This window comes from Centruroides vittatus, unplaced genomic scaffold (genome assembly GCF_030686945.1).
Source record: "Centruroides vittatus isolate TY-2023 unplaced genomic scaffold, ASM3068694v2 contig_2787, whole genome shotgun sequence".
Lineage (NCBI taxonomy): Eukaryota > Metazoa > Arthropoda > Arachnida > Scorpiones > Buthidae > Centruroides > Centruroides vittatus.
Genome location: NW_027121767.1, coordinates 152305 through 175581, shown reverse-complemented (window position 1 = coordinate 175581; position 23277 = coordinate 152305). Strand labels below are relative to the sequence as shown.

Sequence of the window (23277 nt, the reverse complement as noted above, 5' to 3'; positions counted from 1 at the left end):
CCAATTTAAAGTTAGAAAAATAAATTTAAATTTTACACTCAGCCGACCTTACCACATACACTTCCTCCGAAAATTAAAATTTCATCGTCACACCACGTAACACGATGCCCTCTAGTAATCAATAATATATCAATTAATTTATACTTTATCCAATTTATAAACTGGAATAATTAACTTATTTATATAGTTTTAATTATAAACTTTATTTTATAAATATTTAACTTAGAAGTAGCTTCCTTTCTAAATTTATTTATTAAGTTTTTTTTTTAATTTCAAAAAGCAAAATTTCTTACAAGGTGGCGCTTTAGTCTGGAGTAGCGACGTTTGTCTTGCGTATCGTGAAGACGGTTGTTTTTAACTAATTTTTTTTTTATTGAATATTAATTTTATATAAATAATGGATGACGAAGCCGAAACTTACAAGTTATGGAGAATTAGGAAAACTATCATGCAGGTAATTGAATATTTAAACTATTAAAATTCGAAACAATAATATGCACAGAGGTGATGGTAGCCGCTACACGTGGATGACGTATTTATTAAATACTCAATTTCAGTTTCTAAAGAAAATAAGTTAATCGTGTAGATTACCCCAAAGAGGATGTTTTCATCTTGCAAAAGGCTCGCAATTGTACAGGAATTATTCAAGATTCATTATATATTTCAGCATTTTTTGTCCTCATCAGATTATTTAAATAAGTGGAAATACAGTGATACATTATACTTAAATAACAAATAAATACACCACTATACAATTTCTGAATGATATAAAAATATTTTGACTAATAATTTCAATATTATTAATGCATATTAGTTTAGAAGTCAGATTATTTTTGCTTTTAGTCAGCACTTATTTATGTAGTAATAGTTGTGGCATTCTGTTCATCAAAAGGGGTGTCCCCACTCAGTTTGTTTTTTATGTCGATTCTAATTGGCTTGTGCATTCTTTGGGACCAATAGTGGCTCAGTCCATTTCATTTGCTCGCCAGACTTCTCACCTAATCATACATGAGTTTTTCTCACTGAGCAACTGCACGTTTAGTGTACCAGCATGTTTCAGCCAAAAGATAGCTTTATTGAAAATTATCATTATTGTTTTTATTATGGGAGAAGGTCAATCATTCTAATATATAAAACATTGATGTATACCAGTATTTGGAAGTTCAAAAATCAAATTTACGTTTCAATTGGTGTGATGACAGTTTTATGAATTTATTAATTATATTGTTAATATATATGTGAGGAAAATTATTGAGCAGTTAATCATTATGTTTTATTACAGGAATGAAATAAGATATGTTTTTCAGAAGCAATAAAACTGAATTGTGTATTTTCAATAAATTTGTGTAGATTCTCTGTTGATATTGTTGAAGAGCTTAGGATACATTCTACAATTTGTGAATAAGTCTTAAATTTGTGTTTTATACCATTTGTTTCTAAATATTGTAAACTGAGGATGGTGTGAAATGGTCAAAATGTTTATGAATAAAGTGTAATATTAATCAGCAGTACTTGCAGATTATAAAAAAAGAAGGGGCACAAGCCATAAAAAAGGACATTGTACATACATTATATACTGTATATTTTATGTAATGTATGTACAATGACCTTTTGTACTGTATATATATATATGCACACAAACATACACATACATACAGTTATCCATTGATTAATGCACTTAATTAATTCCTCCATGTTACCACATACAGTATATCAAAATTGAATTAATAAAATACAATGGTACCTCAGTACTCAACTGAACGATCACCACCCACCGGAACAAATTTTTGGTTAATAACAAACATTTTTATTATAATTTTTTGTCAGTAAAAAAGTCTTCTTTGATAAAAATAAGTAACTAATTTAAAAATAAAATGAAACCTTAGAGCTTTCTTAAGGATTAAGAAGAGGCAACCTGATGACAAAGTGGGAGAACATGTCCCAAATGCCCCAATGTACAGGCAAACCTAGTAGTAATCATTTTCTGAACTCAAAACTTTTTAACAAAATAAACCTGCTATTAGTTTTTGTTATTTAATTTAAATTTAGTTGAAAAGTATAACTTTACAGTGTACTGTACATTTTAAAATGAAAACAAATACTTCTCTTCACATGTTTTATTATCATTAAACTCATACAAAAAAAATCATATTTAAAAAAAAAAACTGGAAATGAAATCATTTTCAAGAGTTTAGGTTAAAACGGTTAGAAATTTATTTAGAAAATATTCATTTTCTTTTTAGTTATGCCATGACAGAGGTTACTTAGTTACTCAGGATGAATTGGATCAAACTTTGGATCAGTTTAAGCTACAGTTTGGTGATAAACCCAGGTATTTGATTAAAGTTATTTTTGCATTATTTTATAATTTAATGACATTAAATATTTTTACACACACATATATTGAGAAAAATAATCTATTTTGAAATATTATTATAATAATTTTGTTGCTTGTTTCATCATTTCATATCCAACTGTTGATCTTTAGTGATCAGAATTTAATTAGTTTCAAATTTAATTCAATTAATTAATTAATTAGAAGATTTCTATCGATGAATTCATATTATAAGAATGATGATTCTTATTGATTCTTATAAGAATTCTTATTGATGTCAATATGAATAAATTATTTGAGATGATGAACAAGGGGCATGATTATGTTGCAAAAGTAGAAAAAGTCTATAAATGAAATTTTTGTATACTGTATAAAATATGAATTATTTAAGGTTATCAGTTTTTGTTTTTATTTGTTTCATTTGTTTTGGTTTTTAATTTTTATGGAAGGCCATGCTAATCTTTATGAAATGAACACAAAATATGCATCTGATGTTTTCAAAGATTCAATATGTTATTTAAAAATTAATTATATTTTACATTATTTTTTTGTGTTTTACCATGTATACTTTTATTTTATTCACTGTTGTTAAATCATGTTTTACCCATTCATTAATAACTGTAAAAGATTAAACATGTGCAATAAAACTAACAATAATATAATAGGTCATAGTGAAATTCATCCTTTTTTACAGCAAGAATTTCATCTTTTTGCATTAGAGTCAACATCGAATGCCATCAAAGAAACACAGATTTTTATATTCCAGGTGTACTGGTTAATAATGCGGATTTTGTTCAATAGCTGGCATTCAGAGGTGTAGCTACTGTGGAGCAGTTGGAGCAAACTGCTTCAGGTGCATGAATTCCAAGAGCACCGAGTTAGAAAGGGCAAAATAAAAACTTTTAAAAACGGTTGTAAAAAAATTTTTGGATTTAATAATTAATCAATTAACTATTAGATTTGAATTCATTCAACAATTATGTACACTTCTTAAGTGCTTCTCATTCACATATTTTGTCACATCATCTGCATGGGCGTAGCCAAGAAGGGGCATGGGTGGGCACAGCCCCCCCAGTTACGCTGGTGCCTCTCCCCAGAAAATTACAGTGTGGCCCCCCCAGTTAATCTGGTGCTCCTCCCAGAAAATTACAGCCTCTACAGGCCCCTCCCATAAAAAAATCCTGGCTACACAAATGATCATCTGATAAAAATATTCTGGAAGGATCAGAATTGTTACATACTCTCACCTAAATGTCAAATTTCCAGTAAAACACCCAAATTCAACATTTGAACATTTTCGGCCACTCATTAATCTGCTTTCATCGGGGAAAGTCAAATGAAAATAACTGTTCTATTTATAGAATGTTGCCACGTTGTACATGTAATTTTTTAAAATCAGTTTCGAACATTGGCTGTGACATATACTAAGAAATGTATATTTCCTTTAAGAGTCTAAATAATACTTCCATGCAGTTGGTATGGGAATGTATCCTCCGTGTTGATGCATGCTCCTCTTATGTCAGTTCTGTAGATTTCTGTGGCCTCTAATGTTCTTATGTGTTGTCTGTCAAAGACCCTGTGTATTAGGATAGCCTCCTCCTATAAGGAGGAAATTCCCGGCTCAGTGGCATACTGGGCCAGGGCCGTGTTGATGTTTCCTTTTGCCATGTCATACCTGTGATCTCATAACTGGGTTTGTAATGATCTGTATGTGGAACCAATGTAGGTTAGTGTCCTGTTGAACCTGTTATCCTGTAGCGGAATGCAGTAAACTCCAGGTGCTCTATCGTCCTCAGTTTCATCCTTTGCATTAGATAAAAGGTGGAACATGGTGGATTTCCTTTTGTACGCTATGCGTATGTTTAAATCCTTGGCCATCCTCTTGTATATGTGATGGAGGGATGGTGATTCGTAACTTAGGACTACCTGTTTCTCTTCTCTGTTGTTAACGTTGCTATTGGTGTTGATTGACCTGGCCTGATATGTGGACGTTATATTGTTGATAAACATGAGTGGATGTATCCATGGTTGGATGCAATATGTTTCAATTGTTCTAGCTCATTGTTAGTATCTGAGAGCTGCGTACAATGTGAGTGGGCTCTAGCCACAAGTGCACAGAAAGCAGGTGCTTTATATGACCAAGGGTCAGCAGAGTTGGCCAGTATTCAATAATAACAAATATGGATTAACACTAAAATTGGATCAAGAAGCCACACAGACATTAATTTCTTGGATGTCAAGATTCATGTAACGGATAATAAGTTCAACACCACAGTGTACCGCAAACCCACTTACATCCCTCTGTTCATACTGGCCAACTCTGGCTGACCCTGCTGAAGACCCTGTGTATTAGGGTAGCCTCCCCCCTTATGGGAGGAGGCTACCCTAATACACAGGGTCTTTGACAGACAACACATAAGAACATTAGAGGCCACAGAAGTCTACAGGGCTGACATAAGAGGAGCGTGCATCAACACAGAGGATACATTCCTGTACCAACTGCATGGAAGTATTATTTAGACTCTTAAAAGAAATATACATTGCTTAATATGTGTTACAGCCAATGTTCAAAACTGATTTTAAAAATTTTTTAAAATTACGGGAACAACACAGCAACATTCTATAAATAGAACAGTTATTTTTGTTTGACTTTTTCTGATGAAGGATGATTAACGGGAGAGAGTATATATTGGGTTGTTTGGAAAGTAATTTTGTTTTTTCCATAGAAAAATAATCGCAATATTCTTATAATAAATATTTTATTGAATTATGTATTGATTGTTTTGGTCAAATACCTGTTGTCATTGTTTCTGATAATAGCATGATTTCACATTCATAAAAATTTTGATCGTCGTTTACAAAAAACTGATCCAAGTGATTTTTGACATTGTCATTTCAAGTAAATGTCTTACAGTTAAAAAAAATTTGTAAAGACTGGAACAAGTAATAATCTGAGTGTCCTGATCTGGCGAATATGGTTGGTGTGATAACACGTCAGAAACTGTTATAGCTTAGACCTATCTAAGTTATAACAGTTTCTGACGAATTACCAAACTTGTGTGAAATTTGGCATTATTATGGTAAAACACTACACTTTGTTTGTTGATCAATTCTGGCCTTTTTTGTTTGATGATATTACTCAATTTGTTTACTCGATGGCAGTACACTTTTGAATCAATTGTTAAATTGTCTGGTAAAAGCTCAAAAAAAAAAATTTTTTTTAAATCCAACCATAGAGAGCATCTCTCTTTAATAACATGTGGAACCCATATATTGAGCTTTGAAACAAAACCAATTTGTTTTAAGTAATAATAAACAGTCTAATTTAACAGATTTTACGTGTTGTTATATGGCAGATTGCTTCAATCAGTACCTTTATTTTGTTTTCATTGGCTTCAAATGGCCATCCAGAATGTGGTGTATCTTTGATATCAAAATTGCCAGAATGCAATTTTGTAAACCAGTTTTGGCACTGTCTTTCTCTCAACACATCTTCTCCAAACATGTACCACAATTTTTTCTTGTTTGAACAGCATTTTGATTTTTTAGTTATAAAAAAGCAAAATATGCTGAAAATGATGCTTTCGATTTTCCATATTTGATGGGTCACCAAAAAAAAAAACAATTCTACAGAATCAAACAAAATTTTTTACAAATAAGCTTTAAAATGTCAGCTGTCAAATTATATAATGAAAATGTGGTTTAAAATCAAATTGGCTGATAAAAATACATCTAGTAATAAAAAAACGATATTACTTTTCGAACAACCCAACATTTACAGTAGAGCATCGTTTATCTGAATCAATTAGGGACTGGGGTTTTTCAGATAACTGATTTTTTTGGATAACCAATTATGTACAAAAAAATATATTAACCTATCCGATGTTGACATTTTTCTTCACTGCGTCAATTTTAAGCCTAACGAAAATTTTTATAATAATAATCAAGACTATCGTATTGTTAAAAATTATTTCTTTATTTTGTACAAACAAAATATATATATATATATATATATTTATATATATATATATATATATATCTGTAGGGTTTAGAATCGTTTAGGCGAGCGATTTCCGCCCTGGTTCATTATAACAAACTTTCATAACGGAAAAGCCGTTAGGATCGGCCGTTAGAAACGACCGTTAGAAGAACCATTGAGTTTCAAGTCGACGACAGACGGACGATTGGCTGGCGGGAAATGACCGTTGGCGGCCGTTGTGGAAACATTCAAATTTGATTGGCGGACGATTCGAACGTTGGGACTATTTAAGCAGTAGTTTCGGCGGGAACGGGAGCTGGTATCATGAGTTCGTATCGGGATTGACTGAGTTAGGATCGGGAAGGTCGGAGAAGATCAGATCGGATCGGATTAGGATCGTTGTTACTGAGGTGCTAACTGTCTCTCTCGTTGGACGCTACGGAAATCTGGGGAAAGGAAGCTCTAGTGGTTTAGTACAAACTTGTTCCTGACTCGGAGGTTTTGTTAATTACAAGTCTGTTTGATCGTAAGGAGTTCTTTTGACGAATTTGTACGGGAATAGTCGGTTGTCGTTGGATTAGTGTTTGTGCACATTTAATTGTGACTCTAATTTGTATTATTTTGTACATTTATAGTGTAAATATAAACTTTGTGTTTCGTCAAACCGACTGAGTGGTTATTTTGAACCTTACTATTTCGTTCCAGTTTATTTTGTGGTTTTTACAATTGGCATATCCTTCTGACACTTTGCCTGGTTTTGGACCTCAACTGCTTTGATTTAAAATGTGTTTTTATACTTGGTAAAAGAAATTATTTCTATATGCAAAGTTGCTGAACTAGTTTTAATTCACATTGCAGCCTCAAGTAGCTTTTCTGACATTATTGCATGATGTTTCATCTTTTTTAACTTTACTGGCAACAACAATGACAGCAGAATGAAGTTCTTCAAAACTGATTTAAGAAACGGCATGTCACAACACCATCCTAGCTCTGGCTACTATATGAATGAAAAACAATAGCTTGTCAATTTGATCTGAAGAAAGTTATTGACTGATTTGCAAATGAAAAAGCGAGAAAACAATTTTGAACTTTTTTGTGTACTATTATGTATTTGTTATGAAACTAAACTTGCATACATTTTGTCAATACACTTTATGTAATATGTAGTAAATGTTATTAGGTACTTAAAGAATTACATTTTGTTTTATTATTTTTGTATTTATTAAATTCAATATGTTATTGATGAAATTCTTTGAATCTGAAATAAATTGTTGTTAACAAAGGTTTTAAATCAAAATAATTAGATATATATTTTTAAATTAAATTTTCAAAATAAATTTCACGAGACCTCTTCTGAGAAACAAGGGGGTGTACTGATTTACTTGCACCAGAGCACTGCTGGCATTACAGATATGTTGATTTGATGCCATTTTTTTGAATTGACAACAAGCTTTAAAACTTTATATGTCAAATTTTTTGAAGGTATTAACATTATAGATATTTTTATGATTAAATATGTCAAATTTAGTCCTGAAAAAAGAGCATTTGCAGGAAGTTTTAATTCATTTCTTTATTTTGAAGAAAAGTGCTGCTGAAAGTTATCGTATACTTTGGGAAGCTTATGATAAACATGCTCCATCTCAAGATACTGCAAGGTGAAATTGCTTCAGAAAAAAGACAGCTTGCATTTGGTGGGATCAGGAAAGTGTGGTGTATTATGAGCTTCTAAAACCAGGTGAAACCATTAATACTGATCATTACCAACAACCAATAATCAATTTGAACCATGCTTTGATCATGAAATAACCAGAATGGACCAGAACAGTGATTCTCAAAGTGGGGGTCATGAAAAATATTTAGGGGGTCGCTGGAAAATTGATGCCAGATCAATTTTTTCAAATATTTTATAAATTTACTATGGATTCATGTTTAGAAATAATAAAAATAAAAAATATATAAAATAAATTGCATATATAAATAATAAAAACAATACAGTGGTACCTTGTATAACGTACTTAATTCGTTCCAGGTGCACGTCCATTATACGAAACGCATTTTCCTGTAGAAATACATGTTAAAACATCTAATTCGTTCCACAGCATAAAATAACCGTACTGTATCATAAAAAAAATGAACATGGGGTGTGTTCTTTTATTCCTCCACGATTTTTTTTTCGTGGCTATTTTGAATGTTCTTTCAACAAATAATCCATTTTATGGTTAAATTTTACAATTGGGATTCTTCTTTTGCCTTTTAAAGCTCATATTTTAGAATTATAGATTCCTCCATCACGATACTATCGATAGCGCGGGCGCCACCATCTTTCTTTTTTTCACCGTTGTTCCTAAATGCCTACAAACAACAGCGCACTCTCATAGTAGCAGAGATGCAGAGCGACCGCTATTAAAGAATGCACCCATGGAGCAGTCACCAATTATGCCGGAAAGTCCATTGTTTGCAGCCAGTCCATTGCTCGAGTCGCGTAATGGCCAAACAGAAAGTCCGTTGTTCGCAGCGTACGTTATATGAGGTACCACTGTATAAGTATTTAAATACGAGCCTAAGTATAATATTCATAAATTTGTGTGCTATTGGGGAATCTTTGAGTTCCACTCTCTGTCTAAACTATGATAGAACAACGTTGGCATTTGGAACGGTGTTCGCTAGCAGCATTGCATCTGTAGGCAAGTCGAGTTAGAAATACAGTAGAGCGTTGATTATTCGAAAACCAGAAGTATTTCAGTCGGCAAATTCGAATTTCTGCAAGTGCTGTGGCGCTGCAATATTTGGCTATGTCTTGGGATACTCCGATATTATTTTAGTTGATATGCGTTTTTAGCTGGCAGCACTGGCGTGACCATGAGAGGGTAATTAAAGACGCGCCAATATTTGAACTAGACTTTTTTCCCATCATGAGCGGTAAGTTTTGCTTGTTTTTCTGAGGACTGTGTTATGCTGAATCGGAATGTTTTGAGACTAGATTAACTTCTGAAATATAATTTTTTTTATATATATATATTTTTCAATATATTTATTTTGTTTGTGAAAAATAAAAAAATAATTTAAAAAAAAAATTTGTTAGTCTTAACATTGACAAAAATTCAAAGCAAAGCGACACGCAATAGAGAGAAATTCAACATGGGATAGATTAATTAAAGAAAAGAAATTAACTCTTCGTGAATTTAAATTAACCCCTTCCCTCTGGGATGTTTTTCTAGACACTCATTCTTCGGGGGTCAAATTTTTAAGTTCAGAAGGGGGTCATGGACCAAAAAGTTTGAGAAACATTAGACCAGAAGACACAGCAAAGTAATTTTGCTTCATGATAATGCACCTTCACACACTGAAACCTGTTAAAGACACATTAAAAGATCTTGACTGGGAAGTATTAACCCACTTGCCATACTCACCAAACCTTGCTCCTGATTTCAACTTGTTCAGGTCGATGGCACGTACACTTTCTGAGCAGCAGTGTATGTTTCAAAACATACGAAGAAGTGGAAAAATGGGTTTCTGAATGGTGTGCCTCCAAACAAAAAAGTTCTGTTGTGATGGCATCCACAAATTACCTGAAAGATAAGGGAAATGTGTAGCTAGTGATGGACATTACTTTGAATAAAGCACTTTTAATGTTTCTTTTGAAATTATCATGTTTTCTTTGATTAAAAAATTCACATTATTAGCCAGCACACCTGGTGGAATTAAATTAGTTTATTCATGTCAAAGGCTCAAAAGGATTTAAATATAAAAAAAATTTATTGATAAAATATTTTGTGTTAAAATCTGTTATTATTACCAACTTAAATTCTGCAAATTAAATATATAATTGAATATGATTATGATTAATTATAATTAATTTTAGTGAAAGAAAACCTGCCCGAGCCGATTTGATTGTTTTGGTTGCTCACAATGATGATCCTACAGGTAAAAATTTTACAGCTTATAACAGAAAATAACACAGTTTTTCTAATATTAAATATACTTATTTTTTATTGCAGATCAGATGTTTGTATTTTTCCCAGAAGAGTCTAAAATTGGAATTAAAGTTATTAAGACTTACTGTCAAAGAATGCAAGAAGAAAATATATCTCGGGCTATTATTGTTGTGCAACAGGGAATGACACCATCTGCAAAACAGGTATTACATCTTACTGATATATTTCTACTATTGAGAGGCATCACCTTGAGTAGTAAATAGCAACTTGAGGCAATGTAAGCCAGAACCTATAGAGATTAGTACTAACCCTTACAAAAAGCAAGACAGAATTATTGAGAGTATTTGGAAATGACAAAACTTAACATTTTTTCAAAATATTTTATGAATTCTTTAAACTCTTTACAGACTGCTTTGCATAACAAATAATAAACTATACAAAGAACCTTTTTACTCTGCAGCCATTTTTATTGCTAATTCAAACGTTTTCGGTCATCTTTAATGACCTTTTTCAAGAAAAACAAAATCAAATGCTGCCTGATTTGCACTAACGATAAATTCATTATGGAATGCTTTTAAAATATTTTTAGTATGCAATATCATATCAATAGATTTAAAATAAAGTAAATACAAACGATAAATGATAACATAACATAACCACATAAATAATAAATTAACTAAATAACCATAAAATACATGTGTCTATTAACCACATTGCACATGTGAGGATACTTAGCCGGGGGTAGGAAGTTTGGAAGAAAATTTCCTATTACTTAATCAGCGACGCAGTCGGTAAGATTTGGTTGTCTAAAAAGGATGGCTTTAAATAAAAATGAGAGTGCGGAGATAAATGCTCATAAGATCACTTCTCTCCTGTCAGGACTGATACCAGGTTATCAAATTTGGAGTACGTGGATAACCACACGTCTAATTTTAACTCAACATTTGAGTGGTAACATCTACTTATCATAGGAGGGATTTACGTTGAGCAGGTGTGCATAGGAGTGATAAAAACATGAGATCGTTTTTCGAAACAATTAACAACAAATTTAATATAATCAAAATAAATGGGAATTACAATAAGCTGATATACAACTATGATTAATGTGAGCCTGCAGGTTTTGAGGGCATAAATTCGAGAGTTAAAGAGAGTTAAAGTTTCAGGACCCGCAAGTTCGATAGGAAGTCATTGCAATCAGATCAGAAAGAGAAAACAGAAGTCACAGTCATCACGAGTCAGCAAATTAGTCATCGAACATTGAATAATAGACTGGCTCAAGGCCAACAACGATGGTATAAAAACCTGATAGACTCTGGAAAGGGTGCGATCATCCAGGAAGGTCTGAATCCAGTGTCTTCAGTCCCGGACATAAGACTGATTCCAGCTTCCATAGTCCAGGAGGTCGTCGCATACGGTCATCGGACCACATATTGAGGTATATTGACTTTGTAAACTCTCTCCCACTAGAAGTTAGGCACGTGACCGCTTTATTGGTTAGAGCGCGATTAGCGATAGGGATATTTTATCTGCATTTTAGCAGTAATTATCTGTATACCTTTATTTTATGTGTATCTTATTGTATGTTCGCTTTTGCTAGTTAATAAACCTTTATTGTTATTTGTCAAACCCTGTCTCCTGTCAAAGTAAGGACACCTGTCGACTTACAAACGCCCCTCACCACTTGCTTTTTGCCCTCTTAGCCATCCAACGACAACGAGGTCGGGTTTTACCAACCCGTGCAGCTTAAGTGGTCAGCGAGGTTTTCCCCCGACCCTCTGCTTATCTCACACTAGTGTCAGGAATGGGGTGAAACCAACTTCCAGGCTTTCGACAGGTTTGGCTTAGACAGGTTTAGGCAGTCAAAGACAGGTTTTGGGACAATTTAGGAATCCCGTTCCCTACATATAATTCTAGGATAAGCTAAAGTAAAGGAAGATAGTATAGAAAAAGAATGGAAGGTGAAAATTCAAGAGCCATGCTTGGAGGACTAAGCAATTTGGTTCCTTTGCTGCCTGCATTCGCGGGACAGTCAGAGGGTCTTCGCATAAGTGAATTTTTCGAATCCTTAGAGGATATAGCCAAGTTAGCTGCTTGGACAAAAGCACAAATGCTGGCTGTAGCTAAGCTGAGACTGATAGGAATAGCTAGGGAGTTCGTTAGAAAGGATCGGCGTATTAAGGCAGTGGAAAACTATGATGAATTTAAGAAAATCCTAATTGAACGCTTTGACAAAGAACCTTTTCCGGTATGTCTGAGCAAATTTTACGCTTGTTTTCAGCGTCCAGATGAGGACGTTCAAACCTATGCAGTTAGATTACAAGCCCTCGCAGCTGAAATAGAAATAAAGCAAGAAGGCGTAGATACCGCTGAAACTGCTATTATCCAGCGCATACAGGCGAAGGAGTTGGATGAGCGATTAAAAGCGCAGTTTCTAAATGGGATAGATATCAGGATCCGGAAGTGTGTGATGAGCAGAGAAGCAAAAACATTCGACAAGGCCTTGAAGGCCGCCATAAGCGAAGAAACAATTGAAAGTCTAATGACACATCCTCGCGGGAGTATTTGAACTATTGGAGGGGAGCCAGAACCAGGGAAATCCTCCAAAGATAGAAGGAATGAGTTCACTGCCTCTTCGGAGGACTATCTAGAGAAGTTAGTGGAGGAGATTGACATTCTTTGAAGTAAAGTAGCAAATCTGCAGAGAAATTCGACTGCACAATGAGAAGAAGATCGAAACCAGCAAGAGAAAAGACGCTGGAAATTCCAAGCAAATCAGTGGATCCAACAGATTCGCCATGATGACAATTCAGATGACGAGGACAGGTGGAAAGGCGTCATTCGAACCGCAAAAACCCAAGCGAAGTGGGAACCTTCATTTTAGGGTATGTCAATAATGTACCAGTCAAATTTATCGTTAATTCTAACGTAAATGAGATGCTGTTATCTAAGGAAGTAGCCAATAGACTTATGACTAAAGTTCCAGTCCACTTCAGATCAAAAGGGAAGATAAAAGGGTTGAACGGAAAGGTAATCCAAACCATTGGTCTGGTAGTACCTACTTTCAAATTAAGGGGACACAAGTTCTCCATACCATGTAAGATCGTAAGACCCGAAATAGCATTACCATGTGAGGGTGTAATCGGAAAGGACCTCCTCCAGCAGGAAAATTTGATGCTCGACAGGGACAACGAACGAATTCTTTTGCCCAACGGAAAGGTAGTCCACTTTTGTTCATGGAAAAACTCCAAGAAGACAAGAGGTAGAACAAATTTGACCAACTGAGCAGACGAAACATCGGTACTCCGCTTCATGCAATCAGCACCTCAAAGCGGCCAGCACCAGTTAAATCACGCTCAAGTTACGGAAGCGAAAGTCAAGGAGCCAAAACAGATCCAAATAATACGTGCAACACCTCCTCCAGCGAATAGAAGACATGACCGAGGAAAGATAACTAAATCCGAAACCCGACGAATCAACATCGAGACCGGAGAAGTTGGGTCAGAAGATCTACAAAGCCACAATACTAAATCGGAACCAGAAACTTCTCCAGAGAGAGAATTTCAACCAAGTTTAGAAAAATTTATGCAAGTGCTTCAACTTTTAATGATTTACTTTGGTCTCCTCAGCGGACGAAGCCAGTCTGTGGAAGACAACACAGCACGAACAGCAAAAATAACTGAAAGGAACGCACAACGACGACAAAGTTATGTCCCACTTTTGATCCATCCCACGACGCCAATGCCGCAAGTTAAGCATCATTCTTTTGGGACTTGCCGCAAATCCAAAATTTGGGCAACGAAATTAGAAAAGCGCATGCTCTAGCATAGGCTTAGCTTCAGGATATTATCCACTTTTTATTTGTAAGAGAGAGTCATTATAACCAATTTTGTAACTTAGTTCTTTATTATTGTGTGATTATTCTGTGACTGGAAAACTCATGTGGAAGTGAATCTACACAAGGCAAGTCAACAATGCAAGTCCAGTATCCAACCCTGGGCAATTCAGCAGAAACCAGCCGTAGCGAGTTACCACCGAGTCAGTCCAAGTGATTGACGTAGGACATTTGAGGGATTGACATAGCAACCATCAACCCACAACAGACACCTCCGTCGCTACGAACTGTGACAGTAGATCAATGAACATTTCAAGAACACTCTGAGACGTGCTATCAGAAAAATTACAGATTTAGATGTTACGCGTTGAGTTGTTGAGATCGTCACGCGAAATGATGTCCATCCAAATTTTCATAATGTCATTGGGAATTTTTTTGTATTTTAGTTGTAAGAATAGGATATCTCTGTCGGTCTGGAGAGAGTGTAAAGCCAAATGTTAAAATTATACTGTCCAAAAGGACGTATAATTTTAAAGAAAACCGAGAGTAATGTGAGCCCGCAGGTTTTGAGGGCATAAATTTGAGAGTTAAAAGGGGGTTCAGGACCCGCAAGTTCGATAGGAAGTCATCGTAATCAGATCAGAAAGAGAAAACAGAAGTCACAGTCATCACGAGTCAGCAAATTAGTCATCGAACATTGAATAATAGACTGGCTCAATGCCAACAACAATGGTATAAAAACCTGATAGACTCTGGAAAGGGTGCGATCATCCAGGAAGGTCTGAATCCAGTGTCTCCAGTCCCAGACATAAGACTGATTCCAGCTTCCATAGTCCAGGAGGTCGTCGCATACGTGTCGCATACCACATATTGAGGTATATTGACTTTGTAAACTCTCTCCCACTAGAAGTTAGGCACGTGACCGCTTTATTGGTTAGAGCGCGATTAGCGATAGGGATATTTTATCTGCATTTTAGCAGTAATTATCTGTATACCTTTATTTTATGTGTATCTTATTGTATGTTCGCTTTTGCTAGTTAATAAACCTTTATTGTTATTTGTCAAACCCTGTCTCCTGTCAAAGTAAGGACGCCTGTCGACTTACTGACGCCCCTCACCACTCGCTTTTTGCCCTCTTAGCCATCCAACGACAACGAGGTCGAGTTTTACCAACCCGTGCAGCGTAAGTGGTCAGCGAGGTTTTACCCCTCTACATACTAGGCCGAGGTTTGTTTGGTGTATAACATATACACCAAACAAATCTAGGCCTAGTATGTAGAACTATCTTAGATTCTAAACCTAACTCGAGAATGAAGTTACTATGCGCATGAGAGAGGTTTACCTCGATCTACTTAAATTTATACTACCTCAGTAGTTCTAGTTCAAGGGTGGCAAACCTATGGCAAGCGTGCCCAAAGTGGCACGTAAGAGAAATCATCTGGCACGTAATGTATCATATGATTTCTGTCTTTTTCAGTCAGATTTTTTACATTTATTTGAATTAAAGCATATTCGTTTAATTTCTTTAAATATCATTAATTAACTTTTACAACAGACCTAGTTGTCGGACTTATTACTGCTTACATTATAAGGGCTAGCCCCTTTGTGTTTTACTCCAATCTGCCCCCGCTTATCAATCCTGTTTTTTAGTGGGCGGACATCTGTTTTTTACTGTACAACTGTTACTTTTCAGAGCATACTCTTCTCTGTCTACTACATGCTTATTTGTACTGCTCGCACCACTCTTTATTTTCAGGATTTCATCCAATTGGTCCCTGCGTATTGCTCTACTGTTCTCTGCTTTCCCCCCCTTTTTTCTCTTCCACCCCATTCCCTTCCCCCCATCCTTCTCTTACCCTCTCTATCACCCCCTTTCTTATTGGCAACACCCCTGGGTACGCCATTTCTTTCACACACTATCACTATTCGAAGTCTAAGACTTTGGCACGCATTAACATCTTTAAAGCTAAGTATGCTTACAATATGGCATGTGGACTGAAAAAGATTTGCCATCCCTGTTCTAGTTGATTACATATTCTTCATGTTGGGAGAGGATCTTGAGGAATCACACTTCACATGCACATAAAATCCTATTCCATTTCTATGTGGGCTGTTCTTCATATGATAAGCATGGTGAATTCAGGTCTAGTCATACCTCTGATAAATTGTGCTATGTGGCAAGTTCAGGTCATGGACAAACCTCCAATGAACTGCTAACTAGTATGGCACATTCCAGTGTCGACTTGATCTCCCAAGAACTGCTCATTTTAGGCAGGAAAATCCTTTCTTTTATAGAGATGGACAACTTTAGTAGACAGCCAAGTAACGTGTGCAAAAGCTGCATCTGAATCGGACCAGTCAGCCATCTAAGGGAGGTTCAACTTCCTTTTTCTTTCAAAAATGAAAGCATTATACATCTGTTGATAAAATTTTGTTGTAGTTAAAAATTATTATTCTAATTTTTACAATAAATTTGGCAATTTATTTCTGTTAATTATCGGCCCTAAATCTGCAATCTCACACACACATAACATGCTGCAAGTAGCGGCTATTATTATGTGGTTATGTTATGTTATAATTTATCGTTTGTATTTACTTTATTTTAAATCGATCAATATGAGATTGTGTACTAAAAATATTTTAAAAGCGTTCCATAACAAACTTATCATTAGTGCAAATCAGGCAGCATTTGATTTCGTTTTTCTTGAAAAAGGTCATTAAAGATGACTGAAAACATTTGAATTAGCAATAAAAATGGCTGCAGAGTAAAAAGGTTATTATATTTTATGAATATTTGAAAATAAGAGTACAAAAAATTATAAGCTATTTTATTACTTATCTGCAGTTATATGGAAGTGTTTAATTGTATTCATAAGCTTTGATATAGTATAAGGACTTTTTTAATCTCATTCCTTCACATTGTAATTATTTTAGTAGTACTGGCAACATGACTGCGTAGTATGCAGGAGTTGTGGTTCAAGTCCTGCTTTGGCCGATTTTTTTTTTCAGAACCTTCTAAGTTAATTATTAAATATATTAAGAGATGGCACCTAATACCCATTCTTAGGCCAAATTATTTGAAATTTAATTAGTAGTTAATAGCATTAATATAGTACAATTAATCCAGCAATTGTTTTGCTTTAATCCAAAAATTGGGCTTATAGATGTTTATAGTTGTATATATAGTTTTCCAATGTTTTAATGTACTGTACATTATAATGTTCTCTGTTAATAATTTAAGATAATTACAATAATTTAAAATGTTAGCATTCTTTTCATAAGATACTGAATTTTGATATAAATGTTAATTGAATATAATTATTTTTTAGGCATTATCTGATATGGCACCAAAATATATTCTTGAATACTTCTTGGAGTCAGAATTGTTAATAAATATTACGGAACACGAGGTAAATTTTTTATTTTTATTTACTTATTACATAAAATTGCAAGAAATTGGTTCCATTTTATAAACTATTTAAAGGAAACCTTTCTTTAGGAAGCCAAATTTATTTATTATAACAGAAGTTATTTTAACTTATTTTACACTGTCTTTAGGTTGAAATTGCAAATGTTTAAAATGTAACATTGGTTAGGAAGTTAATATAGATTGAATACTGATAGCAACAACTTTTGCAATTACAAGTTAAAGATGGTCTAAAATAGAACAAAAATGTTTCTATTATACAAGGTTCCTACCCAACTGGAAAGTCAGGGATTTTCATTAGTAGTCAGGAAATTTGTCAAAAATTATTCTTGCATTTATTCCTGCAATATTCATAATTACAAAAAACAGTTTTCTGCATGTTGTGTTTTTACAGGTCCTTTCTCTTCCAAATTTACTATAAACATTGATGATGTATTTATTAATGCAATCTATGTCTCATCTGTTATGTTCATAACCAAAACTTTGAAAAAAGCTTCAGTTTGTTATGAAATGTTTCTGACTTTACCCTTTGTACAGGAATATCTTCACAATATTCTTTTGTCTAGTTTTGGTCATTTTCAAATTTGGCTTTTTATTCCACTTTGTACTGTTGTCTCTACCTAAATACTACTGGCAATCATTGTACTCAATATCATTATTACGTTTCTGCTATCTGATAAACTTCTCTCAATGTCGTTGTAAAAGCCTTACTGTCCTTAAATTCTAATATTATTGTTAATTGTTTACTTGGACTTTACTTATTAATAGGAGTTTATACTAGTGTTTAAAGATTGGCACAGTAATGAGAGTTAGTTCAGGAAAGAACAAAATTTCTTTATTATATCACCTGTAGTAATAATTTCTGTACACATATTATACGTGTTTCGGGCTAGCATGCCCCTCATCAGCAGTATTAGTACCAAACACTAAAAAGTAACAATAACAAATAACAAACAAATAAGTTACTGTATAACTTGTTATTGTTACTTTTTAGTGTTTGATAGTAATGCTGCTGATGAGGGGCATGCTAGCCTGAAACACGTATAATATGTGTACAGAAATTATTACTACAGGTGATATAATAAAGAAATTTTGTTCTTTCCTGAACTAACTCTCATTACTGTGCCAATCTTTAAACACCAGTATAAAGTCCTATTAATAAGTAAAGCCCAAGTAGACAATTAACTAATTGAGTAATAATGAAAGTGACATTGAGAGAATATTAATGAATATTCTCTCAATGTCACTTTCATTATTACTCAATTCAACCTTTTCATCACTTCCAACCAACATCTTCACTTTTGAACATTCCATCATTGAAGATATCTATTTCATCATCATCTTTGTCAGATAATGCTTGTTTTAAAACTTCTGGTATTTCTTCTCCCCAAAGTTGCCTAGATATCGCTTATAATGTACTTATAGACCACACAAAAAAACCACAAAAAGTAGAACTAACTTGTAAAATAAAATTGCACATGAGCATGTCCACATTGTAAAAAGTACAACTGTCACCTAGGTTTGGCAATTGCACAATAGTAACAGGACTATGATAGGATGGTAAACATGACTTTGCATATACTTAGAAAAAGTATTGATGGAAGAATACTTAAAAGATGAAGAAGCATGAACCAACCTCTAAAAAGATAATAAAATAGTAAGAGTGTTGTACTTTTTTACAACAGCACAAGTGCCAAACGGTTAATTAAATCAAATAAGAGGATTGACGTGTCATTAATAAATATCATTTTATTTAATCAGGAAAGTATAATTATAGGGTTATCAGCAAGTCGTCATTTGATAGATTGTGATAGACATTATGAGAACAACTTCAGTTCAAATTTTTAAAATGTATAACCATTTGAAATTGACATTTTAATGTTCATTTTCTTCAAAAATACATAAAAATATGTTGTCTTTTGTTCTAATTTATCAGTTGGAAGATGGATTAGCAAAATGAACATTTTTATTTTTATTTAGAACTTATTTATTTTAAGAAAAGACAAAAACATAGTGCATACCTGTAAAAAGATGTGTGGTGTATAGTGAGGATGCTTTCAGAGAATGTGTGTGCCAGAAATAGTTTGCAAGATTTCATTCTAGAGACCTTTCTACCCAAGACACACCATGCTTGGACTATGATCATAAGAGATTGACATTGACAAAATGAAGGAGCACAAGAGATTGACACCAATCTACACTTCTTAACATAAGGATTGCAAGCAGTCTTCAAATATCAAAATAAATATGGGAAAACAATCTGTGTTAGCAGGTTGTTGTTGGCTGTGTTAGCAGGTTCAATGTTTGGGTTTTGTGCAGATTGATTGAAGCAACACTCTTAACTGCATTTCCATCTGCAATTCACTAAGAAAATGTGAGGAAAGAGATAATTTCCAATAATAGGCAATGAAAAATGGATCCTGTACAACAACACCAAGTGCAAACAACTGTGGGGTTAAATAGTGAACCACCAAAACCACTTCAAAGGCAGGACTTCACAAGACAGGATTGTTTTCAATTTGGTGGTACTGAAAGAGTGCTGTATTCTACAAGCTGCCTCCAATGAACAGAATGATTAATTTGGATGTGTATACTGACCAGCTGGACAAATTGAATACAACTGTTCGTGAAAAATGTCCAGAATTGGTAAACCACAAGGATATTGTCTTCCATCATCAGACCTCATTCATCTTTGTAAACATGACCAAACTTATTAGAGCTGCACTGGGAGAGATCAAATCCTCTATATTTGCCAGATATTGCATCCCTCTGATCATCATTTGTTTTTTTCTCATCAGAATTCATTAAATGGACAGTGCTTCTACTCATTATTGAATAAAGTTATTGCTTTCTCTGAAAAATTATCTTTCATTTACATGTTAAAAAAAACCACATGGACTAAATTGAATACAAAACTGATAAATATAGCAAATATGTTAAGATTTTATCATTGTTACTTTAGTATTCATTATACAAACTGAATAATAAATTTGAAATAATAATAATAATATAAAACTAAACATTATCACAATGCCAGGCTGCAATTGTTAATCATATTTTAATTTATTTAATTTAAAATATATGCTCTCCACCTCAAATTAGTAGTGTCTTGTCCCAGTACATCATATTTTTCCTTTAACAATAGAGTAGTGCCATTCATCTATCTAACACAATGTTTCCCAACCTTTTTTGTGCTATGCCCCACCTAAGCCTTTCTAAAATTTTTATGCCCCCAACATATATGTTGAATTCTTTTGGAAGGTCTGTCATAGTCGTATTCGTTGACATTTTTCTTGCACTTAATTGCCACACTGTTTTATTGTAACCACAATAAAACCCAATCCTTTCATCAAAGTCTTTTGCACTTTCCAGTCATTGCCAAACGTGACCTGGAACATCACAACTCGCATCTGCCTACCTCGAGGTCTGGGCAAAGAATGTCCTTTCTCCTCTTTCACCGGCCTCGGGGTCTTGTTCATCTCTTTGTTCTCAGTGGTTCCCAGAATTGTTAATCCCACCCCAAGGGAAAAGGATTATAAAGGGAACTTCTAGAAGGAAAGGAAACAAAGAACAAAGAAAATTAAAACTAACTTAAATCGATATTTATAATAAATATGGCGTACAGCGGCTATACGGTTAACTTAAACTCTGGACGAGTCCATTTTTGAATTGCCCCCTTAACAATCAAATTGCCCCTCTGTGGGGCGTTGGGAAACACTGATCTACCACTTTTCAGAGAGAAATTTTTAATTGAAATAATGTGACTTCAGTTTTAGAAAAGAAAAATATATTTCCTACTAGACTATACAATACATGAGTCCATTTCTATCGGTCCCTTCACATGCTTTCTTTGAGGTATTAACAAGTCTACAGGGGAACCGTCCTTTTATTTGAGGCTACTGTCCTCCAACAAATGTAAAAAAGTTAAAAGTTCTCTAGCGGTGGCTAGAATAGATAGCGGTAAGAAATATATTTTTCTTTTCTAAATATGTCTCGGCAATTTTTAATGTGACTTCAGGTTTGCATCAAAAGTTTGTATGTGGTTAATTGGGGTCTCCTGCCCCTAAGGTTTCCATATCTGGTCTCATCTTTCATGTATCTAACTTTGTTCTTAAGATTAAGGAAAGATGGATGGACCATAGTGGAAATTTATAACTTAGGTCTATGTTTTTTTCAAATTGCCCAATAAGAAATTTGTTAAATAAGCTCAAACACTTCAAAAAATAATGTTTACTTTTTTGGAGTAAAGTAGGAATTGATATCAATAGATAAAATATCTGAATGAAAAGTTTAAAATTTTATAATGAAATGATTTGATTAAGATTAAAATGAATTGTTCAAATCAGTACCTTTAATGATAACTAAAATATCTTTTCATTGTAAACCTATAAAAATAATTTTGATAAATAAACACATTAAGAATTAGATATTATTTTTGTTGTTTTTTAAACTATAAGGTTTGACTAAAATAAATTTAAGATGAACATTGCCAAGTGTCCGTGTATTTGAACCTTATAGAGTTTAAGAAACAACAAGAATTATTAGCATGGTTTCAAATACGTCCAATTAGATATTATTTTATATTCAAATTTGAAAATCTAAAATTTGACTTGTTTTTCTAGCTTGTTCCAGAGCATGTTGTAATGACACCTGAAGAAAAAGCAGAATTACTTGCCAGATAGTATCCTTTATAAATTATATGATAGAGGAATTCTAAAATTTTTAAAAACAATTTTACTGTAAATATATTTAGCAATAATCATAATGATGTAAAACAGAATTGTCAAATTGTATTTCACAGAATATTCATCGCAGATAATGTAGAAAAAATATACAGAACATTCTATATGTTGTTTGAATCCAAGTCACAAAATTCAAAATTTTTTCAAAAATAATATTTAATGTCACCAATTCCTTAACAATTTAAATTAACTTGAAATAAATTACCTTTAGATTTTGATAATTATATTGTAATTCATTAAATTCTGTTGCTAAAATAATCTAGTTTATTATAATTTAATTTTTTGAGTGTACATTTTGAGTTTCTTAACTTGATAGCAAATTAAAGGAAAACCAGTTGATGCGTATCCAAGATGGTGATCCAGTTGCGCGATACTTTGGACTAAAGAGAGGACAGGTATTGTCATATTTTATATATCTGAAAACTTTTAATATAATATAATATAATTAATGTATTTAATTTTTCATAGGTAGTAAAAATTATCAGACCTAGTGAAACTGCTGGAAGATACATATCCTATCGACTAGTAGTGTGAAATATAAGTAAATGCATGTAAAAAGTTTCATTCTATGTTACATAAATTCATAACATTAATATTCAAAATGTATTGTTTGAACTTGTAAAGGTCATTATTACAATAAATTAATTTTGTATTCATATAGATGTTTATTTTGTTTCTTTTACATTCATCCAATAATTTGAATGGCCTTACATATACAGTATATGTATGATTGAAATTTTCTCCATACATCAAATACATATATCCACATTCAGTAAAATATATTGAAACTCATCTTTCCTGTCCTTTTATTGTTTTAAAATTGCATGCAATTTGTTTATAACTGGATTTAGGTTATTTTGTATTGTTTATAATATATAAAACAAAATATAGAACATGGATGTAAACTAGCAACAAAAGGAGGTCATAGCCAAAATAGAATCTAATATAATCAACGGTTCTTCCAGTTGGTATTTATCATTAGCTAATTTTCATCATTAAGTAGTTGTAAAGTTTTCGGTTCATTGAT

General features: G+C 33.4%; 1 protein-coding gene across 1 annotated transcript; it reads left to right on the top strand.

Annotated features, from left to right (window-relative positions):
• The first annotated feature begins 306 nt into the window (after positions 1-306).
• Polr2E (DNA-directed RNA polymerases I, II, and III subunit Rpb5) lies at positions 307-22906 on the top strand. Its single transcript, XM_067266654.1, has 8 exons — positions 307-454; positions 2244-2332; positions 10177-10238; positions 10313-10452; positions 17411-17491; positions 22131-22189; positions 22567-22645; positions 22719-22906. Exons 1-8 carry the CDS (start codon positions 398-400, stop codon positions 22782-22784), a joined length of 633 nt encoding a protein of 210 aa, XP_067122755.1. The 5' UTR covers positions 307-397; the 3' UTR covers positions 22785-22906.
• Positions 22907-23277: the final 371 nt, after the last annotated feature.